General features: G+C 41.9%; 1 protein-coding gene across 1 annotated transcript in view; it reads right to left on the bottom strand.

The window, feature by feature from the left end:
- The window catches only part of ABCC2 (ATP binding cassette subfamily C member 2), a 70378-nt gene that overhangs the window by 4363 nt on the left and 47678 nt on the right, over positions 1–18337 (bottom strand). The window contains exons 20-30 of the mRNA XM_072627207.1: positions 17213–17342; positions 16422–16563; positions 15454–15673; positions 15190–15344; positions 12229–12384; positions 11828–12027; positions 10287–10413; positions 8448–8549; positions 6487–6630; positions 5428–5586; positions 530–696 (exon numbers count right to left, since the gene is read on the bottom strand). Coding sequence (XP_072483308.1) covers positions 530–696; positions 5428–5586; positions 6487–6630; positions 8448–8549; positions 10287–10413; positions 11828–12027; positions 12229–12384; positions 15190–15344; positions 15454–15673; positions 16422–16563; positions 17213–17342 — 1702 coding nt within the window. The remainder of the gene's footprint in view (positions 1–529; positions 697–5427; positions 5587–6486; positions 6631–8447; positions 8550–10286; positions 10414–11827; positions 12028–12228; positions 12385–15189; positions 15345–15453; positions 15674–16421; positions 16564–17212; positions 17343–18337) is intronic.

The following is an 18337-nucleotide window of genomic DNA, read 5'->3' as shown; positions in this document are numbered from 1 at the left end:
AACCAGCTAAGAGTCTAAGGACGGATTTGAACTCATGTGATCTACCCTGTGCCACCTAACTGCCTACACAAATGTGGAAATGAAGCACATCAAAGGACTATTCAGGGATATGAGTCTGGTCAGAATGGAGTCAGGACCAGAACCCAGTTCTCAATATTTATAAGCATCATGCTCTTTCCACAAATGAGAATTAAAAAAAAAAAAAAACAGACCTGAATCAGCTTTTTCCAGAACATTAATGCCCCTTATTAGTCATCTAGTGCTACATATTTACTTTAAAAATGAGTAAACTGAGGCCCCTGAAGGGGTGGTGCCGACTTCATCCAGTGTCCTTTTCACTCCTCCAAGCCGATCTAGGATGACCCTCTCTGGCTGAGGATTTTAAGATGCTTTATTGACATGATACCCACATTACAGGATGAGGTTAGTTACAATCACTCACAAGAAGCATGAGAGAGAGGAAACATTGCTTCCATACTTTGGTCTAATGGTTGTCTTAAGAGGACAACCTGTGTGTTTGGGGACTTACCTGAAGTTGTCACCAGCCTCGCTCACTTCATAGGACAGACCTTGTGCCAAGCCTTCCACGTAGGGCTTCAGGTGAGCCAATTCCAGCGCCTTCCAGATCTCTTCATCAGAGTATTTGTTGAAAGGATCCAAATTCATCCTCAGGCTTCCAGTGAACAGGATGGGATCCTACATAAACCAAGGGGCGGGAGGAGATATTGGATCCTGGCAGGCAGGACCACCCTTCCTACAGTCTCCAGATTGGTGATGGGTAAGCTTTAGAAATCTCAGGGCACTTAAGACTAGTGGTGGATCACAAGAGTAGAGTTCATTCAGTGGGCAAATGATAAAACTGGTACCATAACAAGGCATTTTTAAGCTTAGTACTATATTTCATCCACTAAGTTTGGTGTTCTCCCAGGGGAATATGTCCCGGAAGTTTTATTCTGAAAGGAGAGGTATGGATAGCTGAAACAGTTTGGTTCTTCTTGCTTTACCAATGGGGCCTAGCCCTGACAAACATAGTCCTTCATTAAGAGCACCAACTTTTTAATCAAAGAACTGGTGTTCACAGTGTCGGATTAACAGTGGTCAGAGCTTGGGTTTATTTGTCTTGAGTCCAGAAAGCAGAATTAAGTCAAATGATCAAAGTTATAGGGAAAGGGAAGGAAATAGCATGTATTAAGAACCTACTCTGTCCTTAGCACTGTGCTAAGTGCTTTTAAAAATATCTCATTTGATTCTCAGGAAAAACCCTGGGAGGTAGATGTTACTACTACCCTCATTTTACAGATGAGGAAACTGACACATTACATGACTTGTCCACGGTCACCCAGCTAATAAGTGTCCAAAGGCCAGATTTGGATCTTTCTGACTCCCAGGAGGTTGGGGGGTGGGGAGGAGAGTTCTAACTACTGCACCTCTTGGGCAGGAGGACTTCATCTCAATATAAGGAACAGCCACGTGAAGATGGAATGAATTGCCTTAGGAGGGAGTAACTATCAAAGGTATTAGAGCAGAGGCAGGAGGACTTCTGGGGCGTTGTTAAAGGATCCATGCTTCTGTGAGGCATTGTGCTGGTGGATCTCTGGCTTTGTATGATTCAAAAGGATATAACTTGGGAGAAGTGGATGGGAGTGAGGCATGTGGTCAGGGACAGCTCCCATGGACCTTCACACTTCTCTTCTTTGTCACAACTAAACTCTTATGCACATTTCAACTTTGTGTCCAGCTTCATCCCTCAGTTGAAACTGTTTTCTCCAAAATGACTAGGGAATGCTGATGTGCTAAATCAGACAACCTTTGCTCAGTCCTCTTCCTTCGCCCCTACTGCCACATTGGACACTGTTGGTCACCCATTCCCCCCTGGAGACTTGCCTCCCTGGGTTTTTGTGACACTGGGTTTTCACAGGTCTCCTCTTACCTGTCAGACTGCTCCTTCTCAGTCTCATTTGTTGGTTGCCCATAATCCTTAACTCTTAGTATCTCTGCTCAAGGCACTCTTCTATTTCTACATTCTTTTACCTGGTGAACTTATCAACTCCCATGGGTTTAATTACCACCTCTATACTGATGACTCCCAAATCTATATATACTTAGCCCTAGTATCTCTCTCTCTGTTTCTCTCTGTCTCTTTCTCTCTGTCTCTGTCTCTCTGTCTCTGTCTCTCTGTCTCTCTCTGTCTCTCTCTCTCTCTCTCTCTCTCACACACACACACACACACACACACACACACACACACACACACCATCTCCCATGTCTAGAATGCCCTTCCCATCCATCTCCTGTCTGCCTTTTAGGATTCACCCTTTCCTAAAAACTCTGCTCAAGTAACACCTTCTACATAAAATCTTTTCTGATGCCCCCAGTTACTGGTGCCTTCTCACAAAAAAAACTTTTTTGAATTTATTTCATATATATGTTTTATGTACAAATTTCCCTTCCCTCATAGAACACACATTTCTTGATAGCAGTAACTTTCATTTTTGTCTTTGTATCACCGGTGCCTAGCACCTAGTAGGTGCTTAATAAATGGTTATTCATTATTTGATTGACTGGTTGTTGCAATATCCTGTCTGGAGAAGACAGACTTAGTGGGGACATGATACCCAATGGTAGACTGTTAGACTTAAGAGTCAGGGACACCTGAGTTAGAATCCTATGTCAGATAGGTATAGCCCCAAGTAGAGGGTTCACTGTTCAGATATAGATTACATTAGATAAACAATTCTCAAAGTGTGGTTTGCAGATCCCAGGCCCCAAACCCTCAAAACTATTTTCATAATATTATTAAGATGTGATTTGCCTTTTAAAATCTGAATCTCTTTTCCAACTACATATCTCTTTGAGGCCAAATTTTCTTCAACTAAAACAACTTAGTGCAACATATGTAATATTTTAGTCTTCTGTTAGACAGAGATTTGCAAAAATATGTAAAACAGTGTCATTCTCATTAAATATTTTGTTTTGTCATAAAAATATATGACTATAATGTATTTATTGTTATTTTTAATGAATAAATCATTTTTAAATTTTATCAATTTCATTTTCTGTCATGGTAAATATTGATATTATAATGCACATAGACAAAAGCTCTTTGAGGTCTTCATAAAGTGTTAAGGGGTCCTTAGATCAAAAAGACTGAAAACTACTGAACTAGATACCTTCTGATGTCTCTCCCAATTACGAAATTATGTGGCTCACTGATTAGAAAATGCCTCTCCTTTAGTCATTTGATAAGGGGAAAATATTCTTAGGTTGGGTCATGGAGAAGGGCATGTTTAGGTCAGGAATTCCAGGAAAGATCCCAAAGTCCTTTGCAAATGCTATAGAAGAGCTAAAGAAATGATAAATAATAATCCTAAAGTGTTGAGTTACTGCCACCTACTGGTTGTTTGCTAAATCATAGCTGTGATTTTTTTTTGGCTGCTGCTGCTGCTGCTGCACTCAGTAAATAGAAAGCATAAGAAGATAGTAGACTATTCATGATTTATATGGTTTGCAAAGTGCTTTGCATTCCAAGATATGTAAGGAACTGATTAAAAAATATAAGATTAAGAGCCACTCCATAATTGAACAAACTGTGGAAGGATAGAAAAGGTGGTTCTTAAGGAAAGAAGTTCAAATAGCTATGAAAAAAATGCTCCAGAGCACTAATTATTAGGAAAATGAAAATTAAAGCAACTGTGCTTCCACCTCGCATCCTTTGCTTGGCAAAGTTGGTTTTAAAAAAAAGAAGGAAAATGACAAATGTTGGAGGAGCAGTGGGCAAATAGGTATGTGAATGCAGAGTTGGTAAAGCAATGAAATTGTCCAGTCATTCTGAAAAGCTCTTTGGAATCCACCCCCAAAGTTACTAACCTGCATATTCTTCTATTCACAGTGTCACTAGGCCTATCTCCCAAAGAGATCACACGTAAAAAATGTTGACAGTAACTCTTCTCGTGATAGCAAAGAACCAGAAACTAATGAAATGCCTGTCAATTGGGGAAACGCTGAACTAATTAAGATATGTGGATGTAATGAAATTCTATTGTGCCGTGATTCCAGAGGACCAATGATGAAAAATGCTACCTACCTCCTGACAAAGAGATGATGCACTAAATAGGAAGGGAGGAAGGAAGGATTCAAGAAGGAAGAAAGAAGGGAGGGAGGAAGGAGAGGAGGAAGGAAGAAGGAAGCTGGTATTTATTTAATGCCTACCATATACCAGGCACTCTGTTAAGTGCTTTACAGATATCTCATTTGATGCTCACAACAATGCTAGGAGGTAGGTATTATTATTATCCCCATTTTACAATTTAAGAAACTGAGACAAACAGGGATTAAGTGACTTGCCCAGGGTCACACAGTTAATGAGTGTCAGAGGACAGATTTTAATTAAATATACAGAATGAGTCACATATTTTTGTACATGGCCAATGTGGAAATTGGGAATTGTTAGGTGGACTAAATAAATGATCTCTAAAGTCCCTTGCAATTCTGAGATTCCATGATTCTGACAATGAAGGAATGGTGGAAAGGACTTCCTTTCCTCCCCCTACATTCTTATGTACCTCCACATTACCTATGGGACCTCAGTAGGATAAAATCCCTGCAGATGGCCCTATTTCTCAGTAATCTCAAAAGAGAAAGAAGATGAAAGAGAAGAGAAAAAAAGATGAAGATGTAAATAGCAAAATATCAGAACAGTACCTTGTACAAAATAGGTATTCGATTAATATTTGTTGAAGGAAGGAATTCATTAACTCACTACCCACCCCTCCCACACCCTCTTGCCCCTAGGAGGGCCCGCCAACTTCATTCATAACCATCCAACAATGTCTTTTTTATTGCTGTTTATTGCTGAACAGCAATTTGAATATAGCTGTTGCAAGAAGAAAAATTCTAGGTATGTTGTCTGTTTATTTGCTCCTAGACAATCAGATAGTCAGCAAGAATTTAAGTGATCACTGTGTTCTAGGCAGTGTGCTGAGCACGGGGCGTATAAAGAAAAGCAAACAAAACTAATCTAAAAAATCAGTCTCTGCCCACTGGGAGCATACATCCTACCAGTCACACTAGTGTGATTTGTTCACTGGTTTAAAAAGCTGAAAATTGATTGTAATGACCAAGTTGTCCAAATTCTCCACAAAGCAGAGAACAAGAACTTCAGATACTAAACCCTGCAGCACAGAGAACTCCTTGTCCTGCCCTGGGATGGGGCTGTGCCTTTTGTTAACAATATACCAGGAATGAGGCCCTGGAAGGCTCTGGAAGGCTGGGAGCCACAGGAAATGGTCTGATCATTCCCATTAATGATCAAGTCCCCTTCATCTGCACTAGGGATTAAGCCAAGAAATGGGGATATGACTAGAGTCCCATGGACTTCCCAGGGGCAGGGAAGTGGGGAGGGATGGGAGGAGGGCGTCCAGAACTCACCTGAGGGATGATCGTCAGTTTGTTTCGGAGATCGTGGAGCCCAATAGTGGCGATGTCTAGTCCATCAATTGTGATCTGGCCACCGGCGGCTTCTAAGATCCTGAAGAGGCAGTTGGTAAGGGATGACTTCCCAGCCCCTGTCCTGCCCACTATGCCAACCTGTAAGAAACAGTCTTTCTTTAAGTTATTTACACATGTTGCCCTCAAAGAAATTTTATTTGCCTGTGGCCCCCTTGCTGTCATGGGAGAAGCAGGTCCTAGACCTTTGTAAAGTTCCTTTGTACCTCACCTTTGACCATAATTAAGCCAAGGGCTCTACTGAATTATCCCCAAAGAGAAGTCAAGCAAAGCTAGGACTGTTCTTTTTTCTCCATAGGATAGGGCACCCCACTTCACTGTTTTCCTGCTCCAAATGATCGTCTCCCTAAAACTGTCCTTGGGACTCCACTGATAGTATTCTTTCCAGAAAAAAAATTTAACCCAGGACAGGAAGTAGAAATAGGGATTAGATGCCCACCTGCAGGGTAGGGAAGGGAGATAGTTACCTTGGATTACCTCAAAGGTTCTATATTACTAAAAATATGGCCACCTAAGGGGGAAGTCACACGGAGGAGGTGGGCAGAGCTGGCAGGGGAACAAAGGCATTAGTAGAGAAGGTCAGTGGCAGGGGCGGCAAGTGAAGAATCACCCACAGGAAGGGGCTGTCAACACTTTCCAAATGATGCACCCTGGAACAAAGCTCTAGCTACCCCACCCTGGTTACTGCTGCAGTTACTCTCCTCCTCCTGGCTTCCCTGTACACCAAGTAGGGAAGTAGAAGAACAAATCAAGGAACTGTGGCAGGAGCCCACATAGGTAGGAAGAGCAAGCAGAGAAATGCCCAAGTACTCTTGATATTCTGCAGTCTGTCTGTGAGAGCAGCTTCCTTATTCTCCAGGAGGGCAGCAATCTGTGTAGCACAATCCTCCACCCTGGCCCAAGGAGGAAGGATTCCAGAGGTCTGGGACCTCTTTCTGGTTACCAGACATCCACTTCAGGGTAAGCTACAGCTATGCTTACCTTCTCCATACTCTCAATGTTACAGGTTATCCCGTGCAATGTCAGGTCCAGCTCAGGGCGATAACGCACTTGGTAATTAGTGAACTGGATCTCCCCTTTGCTGGGCCAGTCATCTGGAGGCCTCTTCTCTGTAATCCAGCGGGCCTGAGTGAGAAGCCAGACATAGAAGCCTCAGCACCAACTCTTCTTTAAAAAATATTATTGCTATCTTTTGTTTTTATACCACCTTGACTTCCAAATGTCTCCCTTCCCCTTCCCCTTGCCAGTGAATAATGCCCTTGTGGTAAAGGTTTAAAAAGGAAAAGAAGGGGAAAAAGTAAGCAAAATTGACTTACACCTCACCACATTCTAACAATATATGTAACATTCCACACCCATAATCTCCCACTTCCTCAAGAACAGGGGGAGAACACCTTCTAAAAGGAATATGCTGAATCAAAAGATCTGCCATCTGAGGACCTGGGCTCACATTCCAGCTCCGCTAGCTACTGCCTGGGGAACCTTCAGCATCACACTTTCTGGGTTTCAGGTTCTTCATCTCAAAGTCAGAGAAGATGATTCCTATATTCCTTTGTAACTCCAAGTCCTCCATTTCTATGTCTCCCCTGAATTGAAACTCCTATGGAATTTTTATCACTTGATGTTTGGGAGAATGGCAGACCGCTACAACCCAATGTTTTAGTTTCTCAGGCCATCATGTTGAATCTTCTTGTCCACTGGCACGGATTGGACCAGAATCATGATTGCCCCATTCTCTTGTCAACTCCAGCTCATCCACTAAAGCCTCAGAAGTTGTATCAATCTTCATTAAAAAGCTCCATTTGATGAATCCCTACATACAAACCCCCAATTCCCCACTCAAATTCAATTCACAAGCAAGTCAAGACAACAACAAGGGAGCCGTAAATCTAATTTTTGTTCCCAGGTTGAAAGAATCAAACTCATTAAATGTCTTGCAAGAAAATGCTTAGGAAAAGCATTTTTTCCCTAGAACAATCTTACATGAAATTTAGAGGGGAAATGTGTGTGCTCTTCAAACAGTTATGGTTTCATTATAAGCCTGACTAACCAACCTGAGATAATACTGAGCTAAAAAAATTATTGATTACTTTTGTTTTTACATTATCTACCTTTCTGAATGTATCCCTTCCCCTTCTAGGGGGACTAGGGACTCAATAATCCCTTCTATGTGCCTAGCACTGTGTTTTAGGGAAAGAAAAGGCCAACACAGGAATAAGTGAGGATGATGAAATACAGAGTAGTTGAAAGAGGATGTTCTGAGTGGGGGAAAATTGTCAGGGTGGCCTTCATGGAGGAGAGGAGATTTGAACTGATCATTGAAGGACACAGCATTTGGAAGATGACATTTTGGGGTCTCAGGAGCAGAATCAGCACACCAAAATGCCCCTCCCTGCTTCCTCCATGGTTCTGTCACCTTTGAGAGTGACTTCCTTTTAAATCTTAAGTCTCAAAACCTAATGCAGTGGCCTTATATCCACCCAGAAAACCAATTCTTCTAACAAAGAATAAGAAAGGATGGGAGTGAGGGAGGAAAGAAGGTCAGCAAAATTAACCAACACATTAGCCAATTCTGACAGTATGTGCTGTGTCCCATTCCCATAGACCCCAACTTATACAAAGATGGGAGGGAGATGTGATTTCCTATCTCTTCATTGGGGATGTACTTAAGTAGGATCATTATCCAGCATTCTGCTTCTATTTTTCTTTTTGCCAACAATATTACTTTAATTAACAACCCTCAAATTAAAATATTCTGATCTGTTTGTCATAGGAGGCAAGGAGACAGAGAACAAGCAGAAAAGAGTTGAAGAAGGAATGAGGAAGATGAAAAGAGGAGAGATTGAAAGGGAAAAAAAAGCAAAAATCTGTAAAGGACAAGGTCCACTTAAGCCCAAATCATTCCTATCTCCTGTCTCCTTCTCTCTGGAGTTCCTTCTTACCTCATTTTTTACTTTGATGTACTCATTTATTCGTTCAACAGCTACAATGTTGGTCTCCAATTCAGAAGTCATCCTTACCAACCAGTTCAGAGTTTGTGTTATCTGTACCAAAATCAGAAAATAATGGATCAGCCTCTGACCAAGAAACTTGCTCTGCATCAGCCTGTCAACAAGCATTTATTTGTTGTTTTCTATGCTTTCTGTGCTCAGTATTGTGAGAGATACACAATTAATACATAGATGAAGCAGTTTCTGCTTTCAAGGACAATGAAGTGTTACTGAGTGCAAGACCAGAAGGAGTTTGGGGAATGGAGAAATTGGTGTCTATGAGGGGTGTGTCAGGAATGCCCAGAGAAAGCTTCATAGAGGAACCTTGAAAGATGGATGCATAGGGGAAGCCAGAGTGGGGAGGGTCACGACTTAGCAGATGAAAACTACCCTGTCTGCCTCCTCCTAGGTGCTCTGCTTCACCAGGGACAGGGTTAACATCAGAGCCTAAAAGCCCTAGGGTAGGATCATTGGATGGGTAGTTAGGAAAGCTGAATTCTGGCCACACTTCTGCCAGCAGTAGCTCCTGTGATCCTGTACAATTCACTAAACAGTTACAGGCTTTTCTTTTTCCCATGGACAAAATCAGGAAGCCAGGCTAGAATAATTCCCGAGGCTGGCTCTCACAGTCTGTGCCCCCAGAGGACCTGTAACAGGAGTATCTGTACGCATTTCTTTTATCTGCTTCACAGTGATGCAGTCAGTAGTGTTGGACTTGGAGTTCAGAGAGCCTGAATTCAAATCCTGATTCTGATTCTTTCTAGATCTGTGGCCCTGGAGAAGTCACTTAATCTATCTAAGCCTCATTTACAGAATGAGGATAATAAGGGTGCCTTCCTCATAGGATTGTTATGAGAATCACAGGAGACAATGTATAAAAAGCTTTGCAAACCTTAAAGTACTTTATAAATTCTATTATTGTTGCTGTTATTAATATTAACAATATTACTGTTACGCTGGATCTATCCCAGATTCCCAGTTGTTTTCACAAGGATATTGCTGGGTCATCCCTGATCTTAAGTGGCAATACAAGGGTATGTAAAAAGAGTAAACCTAGAGGTATCCTCTGTCAGTCAGTGGGATGCCACTGGATACCACAGAATGCGGTATGGGTAAGGATCCATCTTACTCATCTTTGTACTTTCTTCCCATACCACTCTGCACAGCACCTTGGATAGCGCAGGAGCTCAATAATAAATGAATGAATGAAGTAGAAATAGTAATGAGGAGAAACTAATGGTGTTCCGCACAGTGCCTGGCATGCCATAGGAACTTTGAAATGTTTGTTGGTTAGTTAGTTGATTGATTTATTATGAATAATTATGCAAACAATAGCTAGCATACATGTAACACTACAAGGTTTATAAAGTGCTTTACACATTATTTCATTTGATCCTCACAACAACCCCAGGAGGTAGGTGCTCTTGTTATCCCGATTTTATATTGAGAAAACTGAAACAAAGAGAGGTTAATGTAACACAGGTAGTAAGGGTCAGAGCCAGGGTTCAAATTCCAGCCTTTCTGACTCCTAGCCCTCTGGCCTCTGCCTAGGAGGAGTGTGAATATGACCAGGGAAGGACTATAGACCAAGAGTTCTGGGGAATCCAGGAAGAAGAGGAGAAAACAGAGTATGGCACCTTCCTCTGGATCTGTTGCTGGCTATCTGCGTTGGGTCCTTACAACCAAACCTGGGAATGGGGAATGGAAAGACTAAGGGGAGCATTGGCTAAAAGGCAATGATAACCTTTGAAATTCGTCCCTAGCATTGTGGCACTGAAGCTTCAGACTTACATTGAGTGCGTTGGAAAGTACCAAGCCCACCATGTCCCCTTGCAAGTTTTTTCTATAAATGACCATCAGCAAGGCAGAAAAGAACACCACCAGGTTTCCAACCAACTCCAATCGAATTGCCAGCCACCTGTAGGGAAACATGACCAAGAGAAGAGTTCTTGACTCCACAGCCCTCATGATACAGTGCCCAAAGCAGTTCAGGAGTGAAAGGAACAGTGAACGTGGCACCAGGCTCCTTAGGAGGAAGGTACAAGGAGGTACCCAGTTGCAGGTGTGCCTCTCAGAGTAATATGGGTGTCTCTAAAAAAAACCTGTAGGTATTCACTTTTGTAAAGTGAATCTGATTTTAAAGAAATCTAATACTGGAAAAGGGGTCATGCAGGAGGAGCAAGAGATCACAAATGAACAAATGAAAAAGCCTCTATTGTGTGTTTACTCTGTGTCAAGCACAGAGTACAATTTCTGGGAGTACAAATACATTATCCCAACTGCCAAATAAAGGAATGAATGAATGAAATACAATAAATCTGATTTTAAAGAGGAGGAGAATGCTTTTTAAAGGCAGCCCACGGTGAGTCCTTTAATACAAAAGTCAATCACTTCCTAATCAGTCTGTTCTGTAAACCTGTACTTTGACAAATTTTATTTACTTCAGTCAAAGTGTAATTCCTGTGGGATTTGGTTTTGTCTTTGGCAATGGGACCACAGCAGCACCCTGGCAGTAGGAGATAGATAGGCTCCAAGCCCAAGTATACGGAAGCATCTTCTTGGCCTTAGGGACTCATTTGTTTCCATTTACAATAAAGTTCTTGACTTCTTAGTGTTCTGCCACCATCTCCAAAAACAAAATAACCGAGGAACTCCAATCTGCCTCTTTGAGTGCGTTCAGCAATCCATCAAAGAGTTTTCTTTATCTTTAAAAATGTCTTCCTGTTTTCTGGGACACCTCAACCTTTAATAAGTTTTTGAGTTCAGTAGATATCTTACCTGGAATGGGAGAAGTCCCCTAGCCCCTTTCACCTCAAAAGATATGAGCTCGCTAGCTTTTTACAGGAACATTCTGTCTCATCTACTCTCCTTCCCCTCCATGCCTAAATACAAAATAATTATCCTAACATCAAATGGATCAGTCTACTCCTACTGTACCCCGTACAGTACATCAGGAGTATATCCAGTACTGTGAAATGAGTTTTGTAAACCATATTTTTGTTTATAACTTTTATTTTTACATCACCTTTATTTCAAACTCTATCCCTCTCCTTCCCTTCCCCTACGAGTCATCCCTTGTAACAAAGATTAAAAAATGAAAAAAGAAAAATACAACAAACTCAGCCAGTGAACACATTGGATGTGTCTGGCAATATATGCGATATTCTTGACCCACAGTCCTCTACATCCATGAAGAGAGGAGGAAGATACATTTTCTCATTTCTTATAAAAAATAAATAACAGTTGCTGCCCAGGCTCACCACACCCATCTGTAGTCAGTACCAAGCTTACAGAATTCAAAAACGTGATTCCAGACTAGAAATGCTCCTCACCTATTGGAAATGATCCAGGAAAAGACACATTTCTTGTTAGTGTCAATTAAGGTTTCATTGTGCTTCAGAAACTGCTGCTGATGCTCAAAGGCCCTGATTATGGGCAAACCAGTCACCGTTTCACTGAAATGGGAGTATATTGGAGACTTGGTGACAGAGTCTAGACGTCTCAGCTGGCGGGAGGTGGCCACGTAAAATCTCTGAAAGCATAAAGGAAGTTGAAGATGAAAAGGGGTGGGTAGCAGAAAGTCAAGTCATGTCTCACAATGAAAAGGAGAAGGAGCTGAAAAAGTCAGTGGCAAGCAAAAGAGTGGATACTCATTAGGAGGCCTGAGCTTGTAGAAAGCAGAGATGGGGAGTGGCTAGTTCTGAGCCTCAGCAGTGAGAAGAGAGGTCTCTACCTGTACAAGGATGTAAAGGATGGCTAGAGGAATGATGATGGCGATAAAAACTGGGGTAGCCACAGAGATCATAATAAGGGTACTGATGATGCCCAAGAAGCAAAGGACCCAGCTTCGGAAAGACATAGGTATGGTGTCATCCACTGTAGAAATGTCCTGGGGACACAGAGAGTGAGGAAATTGGTTAGAAGAATGGTAAGAGGTTATTCCTATGGGCCTTTCCCATCCCCAGCCCCCTTACTCATGCTTTATTTTAAAAAAAAGATTCCTTAGTTCTGCTTTTGTTGTAATCTCTTTGTAGAGAAAGCAATGTATATGTCTTATTCATTCTTCACTCTGGTGCTCGTATGCATGACTGTCATTTCTTCCCCATTTTTTGCTGAAGAGTAAGGATTCCAGTTATGGATATTCAGGCTTGTGACTTTCTCAGCCCTGGGAAGGCTTTTCCAAAACTTCAGACAACATGGGCATTTCTTCTTTTCCCCAGAAAAGGGGAGTTCACCTTTCTTTCGTTTAACCTGTCCCATTGGCATCTCAAGTTCAGCAGGTCCAAAATGGAACTGATCATCTCCCCTAAGCCTACTCTGCTTCCAGACTTCCCTGTTTGTGGTGAGACCACCATCATCTAGTCGGGAATCCATAGTTCTGGAGTCTTTTTTTTTTTAATTCCCTTATTCCTCAGCACCCATATCCAATTAATTGTCAGATCCTGCTGGCTCTATCTGAATCTCTCTCACATAGCTCCTGCACTATCTCAGGTCTCCCCAACCCTCATCTGGACTCTACATAGCCTCCTGTTTGATCTCTCAGCCTTCAGTCTCTCCCTTCTCCAAGCCATCTTCCATAGAACTTCCAAAATGATCTTTGTGAGGCACAGCTTTGACTGCTCAAAATTCTTCACTGGTTTCCTATTTCACTTGGGATAAGATAGAATTCCTCGACTGGACTTTTTAAAGGCTCTCTGCCATCTGATTCTGGTCAACCTTTCCAACCTTATTTCACATTACTGTCTTCTGCACACTCCATGGTCCAGCCAAATTGAACCTGTTCTCCAGATTCAACATTGCATGTCCCATGTGAAGTATTTGTAAAAGCTTTCCCCTTTCCTCTCTGTCTCTTAAAATCATGGTCTTCCTTCAAGGCTTGACTAACTAATGCTCTCCAGTATTAATGCTCTCTCACTCCTCAGATTACTCTCAATTTATTTATCTTTATGCATGTTGTATGCCCTAGACCACATTCTGATGTAAATTGTTAAAGGGCTTGACTGATCTCTTCTCTGTTCTCTTCTCTTCCCTTCTCTCTCTCTCTCCCCCCTTCCTTCACTCTCCCCCTCTCTTCCTCCCTCTATTTTTCTCTTCCTCCCTTTCTCCCCCTCTGTCTTTCTCTATCTCTCTTTCTCTCTCTCCTTCTCATTCTCTCTTTTCCTCTCCCTCCCTCTCTCTGTTTCTCTCCCACCCCCCCTTCCCTGTCTCTCTCATCAGAGGCACAGCAGGTCTTATAAAACGTTTCCTTGATTTAATTGAATAAGAGCTTCTTGTGGGGATAGCACTTGATTTGGAGTCAAAGGACTGGGTTTAAGTCCTGACTCTGCTATTTACTTTCTGTGTGATTCTGAACAAGTCATTTGCCCATTTTGGTCTGTTTCCTCATCTATAAAATGAGAAAATTGGCCCTAAGAAACACTAAGGTCCCTGACAACTCTACATCTGTGATCCTATGAATGTCCCTATCCCCAGAGGTGGATTCAGTCTGTTGCTAACTCAAAGCAGGTCCTTCCAAATTATGCTGCCCGCCAGAAGTCTTGCCCTAGTTATCCCTGTTTTATTACACTAGGTGTAGCCTATTAAAGTGGTTCCTAGGTCAGGCCTGGGTGGCAGGCCTAGGCTAATAGTTTCCCAAGAGATCTCTGAACTGGGACTGAACCACAGTCACACTGTCCTGGATCATTCCAAAACCATATGAAGAAGTGGGCAAGAAAAAAGATCCTACCAGGAAACAATTATGTATACATATAGAATTGTAAATACTGATTTTTATGCCTTGAAGCAAGTAGCATTTAACATACCTTCAAATCAACCATCCCCATGAATAGGAGAGACACTAAGACACTGCTAGGTGCATCTGGGAAAACCACTGAGAAAATGTAGAGGGGGGTGGAGCTGGGAGGAGCTCATCTGTGATTTTGGGATGAGGAGGAATCTTCTGGCAGCCTCCTAGTTTAACTTATTTTTCTTGCTAACTAGTTTCTATGACACTGAGGGAGCAAAAGTGTTGTCGAAATAGAAATGTAACAAAATTTAAAGTTGTACAATCTTTTAAAATTATTGTTTTAAAAATTTTGTCCCTTCTAAATGTCAGTGCTATGGTACAAAGTCCCAGTCTCTCCACCCTGGTTAAAGCTTTGATTCTATTTTTTTTTGTTCTATTGCTTAATAAAAATGTATATCCTTTTATACATTTTTGTATGCATCTATGTTGTCATCCCAATAGAAGGTAACTTCTTTGGCGACATTTTTGTTTTTGAACCTCCAATGTTTAGCACCATGTCTATCATATAACAGGTACTTAATAAATGCTTGCTGGTTGATTGATATGGAGATGAATTGGATCATGATCTAGTTCCCTGCTGTCCAAAGAGCATCTGGGATCTGGACCTTTCCCTGCAAGGAAAAAACCCCTCAAAACCTACCTACTATGATAACTTTCCCTTCTCTCAAGCAGATAAACAAAAAAAGCTGACTAAGCCAAGCATGTGTTAGGAAAGGACACCTCTTGCCCCAACAGAAGAGTCTAAAGATTCCTGACCTTGTTCCACAGATGTGGCAAGGTTACTCTCTACCTCTTCTCCACTGCTGTAAGAGACAGAAGTGCACAACATTTGTAAGGAGACTTCAACCTCAGAGAGAAATAGGGGGACCTTCAGATCTCAAAAAACCAGAATGCCTTTCAAGTACTCACATTGGCAAACCTGTTCACAATCCTGCCTGTGGGTGTTGTATCAAAAAAGCTCATGGGCACTCGAAGGATGTTATCTAGCAGCTGTGTGTGCAGGCTTCGGGAGGCATGTACAGCACCATAGGCGGACAGAACACTTGCCAGGAGCACAAAGAAACCTAAAAATGTTCATTACTCCAGTCAGTCTTGCTATGGTTGGAGGAAAGTTGATCCAATTCTCTTCTCCAGCCCACAGACAGGAAATGTTTTTGATTATATCAGACCAACCTTGAGCAAATCCTAGAGTTCCATAGATTCCAATTCTCAAGTCTCGCTGAGAGGCTGGATAAGTTTTATTCCAGTAGGTCTTGGAATCGTTGGTCCATTCAGTGAGCCAGAAGTTGGATCCCATGAAACCCGCAGAATTTCCCATGTAAGCAAGGAGGATGAAGATGATAAACCACCATCCCATCGAATCCAAGTACTTCAGGAATATGGAAAACTTCACCTGGAAATCCCCCACACCATCATCATCATTATCATTATCAACATCACTACCACAACCATCATCACCATAACCGTCATCATCATCAGCACCAGCACCAGCACCAGCACCATCATTATCATCATCAACAGGAGATCCCCTGACACCTTTATGGTTAGGTGCTGCCTATAACATTAATCAGGAGCAAGCCCAACCCAACAACCTTGATGAAAAGAGAAGCTAGCAGCAAAGTCTAGCAGTCATTTTCCTATGGTACCTGAGCCTGGGTCAGGCCAATAGGCAAATATCCAAGTGCCCATCAAGGTAAACACCCACCAGGTTAGTGATCCCCTGGAGACAGTATGTGTATGTGGGGAAATGGGGGGTATTGCAAAGAGAAGAGAAAGATTGATAGAGATTTACTTTGTCTGTTTCCCAATCAATGTTATTTTCCAATAACATCATTAATATATCACAAACAAACCCTATCAACCACAGTTGGCTAAACATAATCAGATGATGTTTGAGGTCCAGTAGCAATAACTCTCCTGAGCATCATCACTATCTTACCTATGTGTGCATAAACATTGCTTCTATGGAACTAACTGCCCCCTATCATGTTATTTCACCTGGCATTAGTTTTTTTGCAAGAACAATGAAAGTATTACGTAGGATATCCCCGTAGACACACTAGGTTCCACCTATCCTTGTGGTCTTGAAGTTCTGAGCTAAAAGATGATCATACTAATAGTGATGGTTGTTTGTTTTTTACCTTTCCAGTTTCTACCACTTCCTTCTCAATTAGTTTCTGCCCTTTCACCACCTCTTCATGTTCTTTTTGCTTTGGCTCCATATTACCAACTTTTAGGGAATTTCGGAGGGACTTTCGATGTCTCTTGCTGTCAGACCTGGATCTGAAAGGGAATGGAAAAACACCATATTTAGAAGGCAGCCTCACAAATCCCCTGCCTACAAGCAGATGTTTCTATTCCTCTATTTAGGGAGATGACTTCCCTTTGGGATGCATTCTGAGCCACACAGTCATTGTAGGAGGACTGAGTTGACATTTCAGTCCTTACTGAAATCCACACACACTCACACATTCACACAACTCTCTCTCTCTCTCTCTCTCTCTCTCTCTCTCTCTCTCTCTCTCTCTCTCTCTCTCTCACACACACACACACACACACACACACACACACACACACACACACACACACACACACCCCTAGTCCTGTCCTCAAGCCTTCTCCCGCCCCCTCCATCCACTGAGGCAGAGAAATATGGTGCAGTGGAAATGACATTGAACTTGGCATCAGAGGACCTTAATTGGAATCTTATATCACTTATACCCATGTGACCTTGATGAGGTTGTTTAACCCTCTCTGCCTCTCAGTTTCTTCATCTGTAAAAGGAGAGAATTATGCTAGACAACCTTCAGTTCCAAATCTAGGATACTTTGACAGTAAGAATCTCAACAATTCCTTCCTTTAGGCGAAATACTCAGAGTGAAATCAGAACATGGAAGCAGCAGGGGCTTCTGCTAAAGGAGAGGCTCCCAACCTTCGACTGAGTGTTCGTTGAAAGCTGTTCTCTCTTGTTAAGGCCAAGGAGACTGCCTCATTAGGAAGTTCTTCTACACTTGGTATTAATTCAAGGTCATCCTCATCTTCACCTTCACTCCCATCACCAACTAGAGAGAGACGTAAGGAGTATAGACAGAAGTACAAAAAACCAAAATCCGTATCTATAGAAACCATATTACTCCCCAGATCAATGCATGGAGAATCTCAATCTTACCCTTTATCCACATGCCAATAATTTCTCAAAGAGACATCATTTCTGAATAGAAAACACAGTGACGTTTCAGGAGTTATCTGTACTTTTTGCCTACAGTAGACCCAAAAATGGTGAGAATGTTTCCTTTTCTAACCACTATTGCTCCAGAAATTCCTTGCCTTCACATGAAACAGATAAAATCTGCTTCAGAGGGAGCTTGGTGCCACAGTGAAGAAGGTGCTAGACTTGGAGGCAGGAAGATCTGAGTTCAAATCCTGCCTCTGACACTAGGAGTGTAACCCTGGGCGAGTCACTTAAACAGTTCCTACCTCAGACTTCTCATCTGTAAAATGGGAATAATAGTAGCACCTACCTCCCAGGGTGTCCCCTAGCAGCCTCGGGTGCCAAATGGCAGTGGTAGAAGGAGCTCTTCATCTGAGAGTTCTTATATCAATGGAATCACGGGTCTAGTCTCTGTCTCTATGATGCCTAACAGCTCCTGGTTTGTAGATAAATCTTTTTTCTCTTTTAATACAATCTGTTTAAATGTTAAAGGAGGTGGATAGTAAAGGATGGACAGTACCAAGAAGTGACTTTACTGGTTTGGGGGTTGAGGTTCTAAGCCAATAGAAGTGTGGCATTCCTAACCAGTAGACTTGTGTGCCAGGGATGCCTCTGAGGTGAAAGCCAGAAGAGTGTCCCTCTTGAGGTCGACTTGGTAAGGGACAGATAGATAGATAGATAGATATACATGCGTACATACGTATATATTATATATATATACACACACAAATACATATATATATACACACTAGGTTTTATTGACATGTTACATCAATAAAGCTTTTTGCTTTTTTGAATACTCTTCTATACACTATCCTCCCATATATTTCATTCATTTGTTGTATC

The sequence above is a fragment of the Notamacropus eugenii genome, chromosome 1 (assembly GCF_028372415.1).
Source record: "Notamacropus eugenii isolate mMacEug1 chromosome 1, mMacEug1.pri_v2, whole genome shotgun sequence".
Taxonomy (NCBI): domain Eukaryota; kingdom Metazoa; phylum Chordata; class Mammalia; order Diprotodontia; family Macropodidae; genus Notamacropus; species Notamacropus eugenii.
The sequence above is the reverse complement of the archived record's forward strand: the minus strand, read 5'-3'. Positions and strand labels throughout refer to the sequence as shown.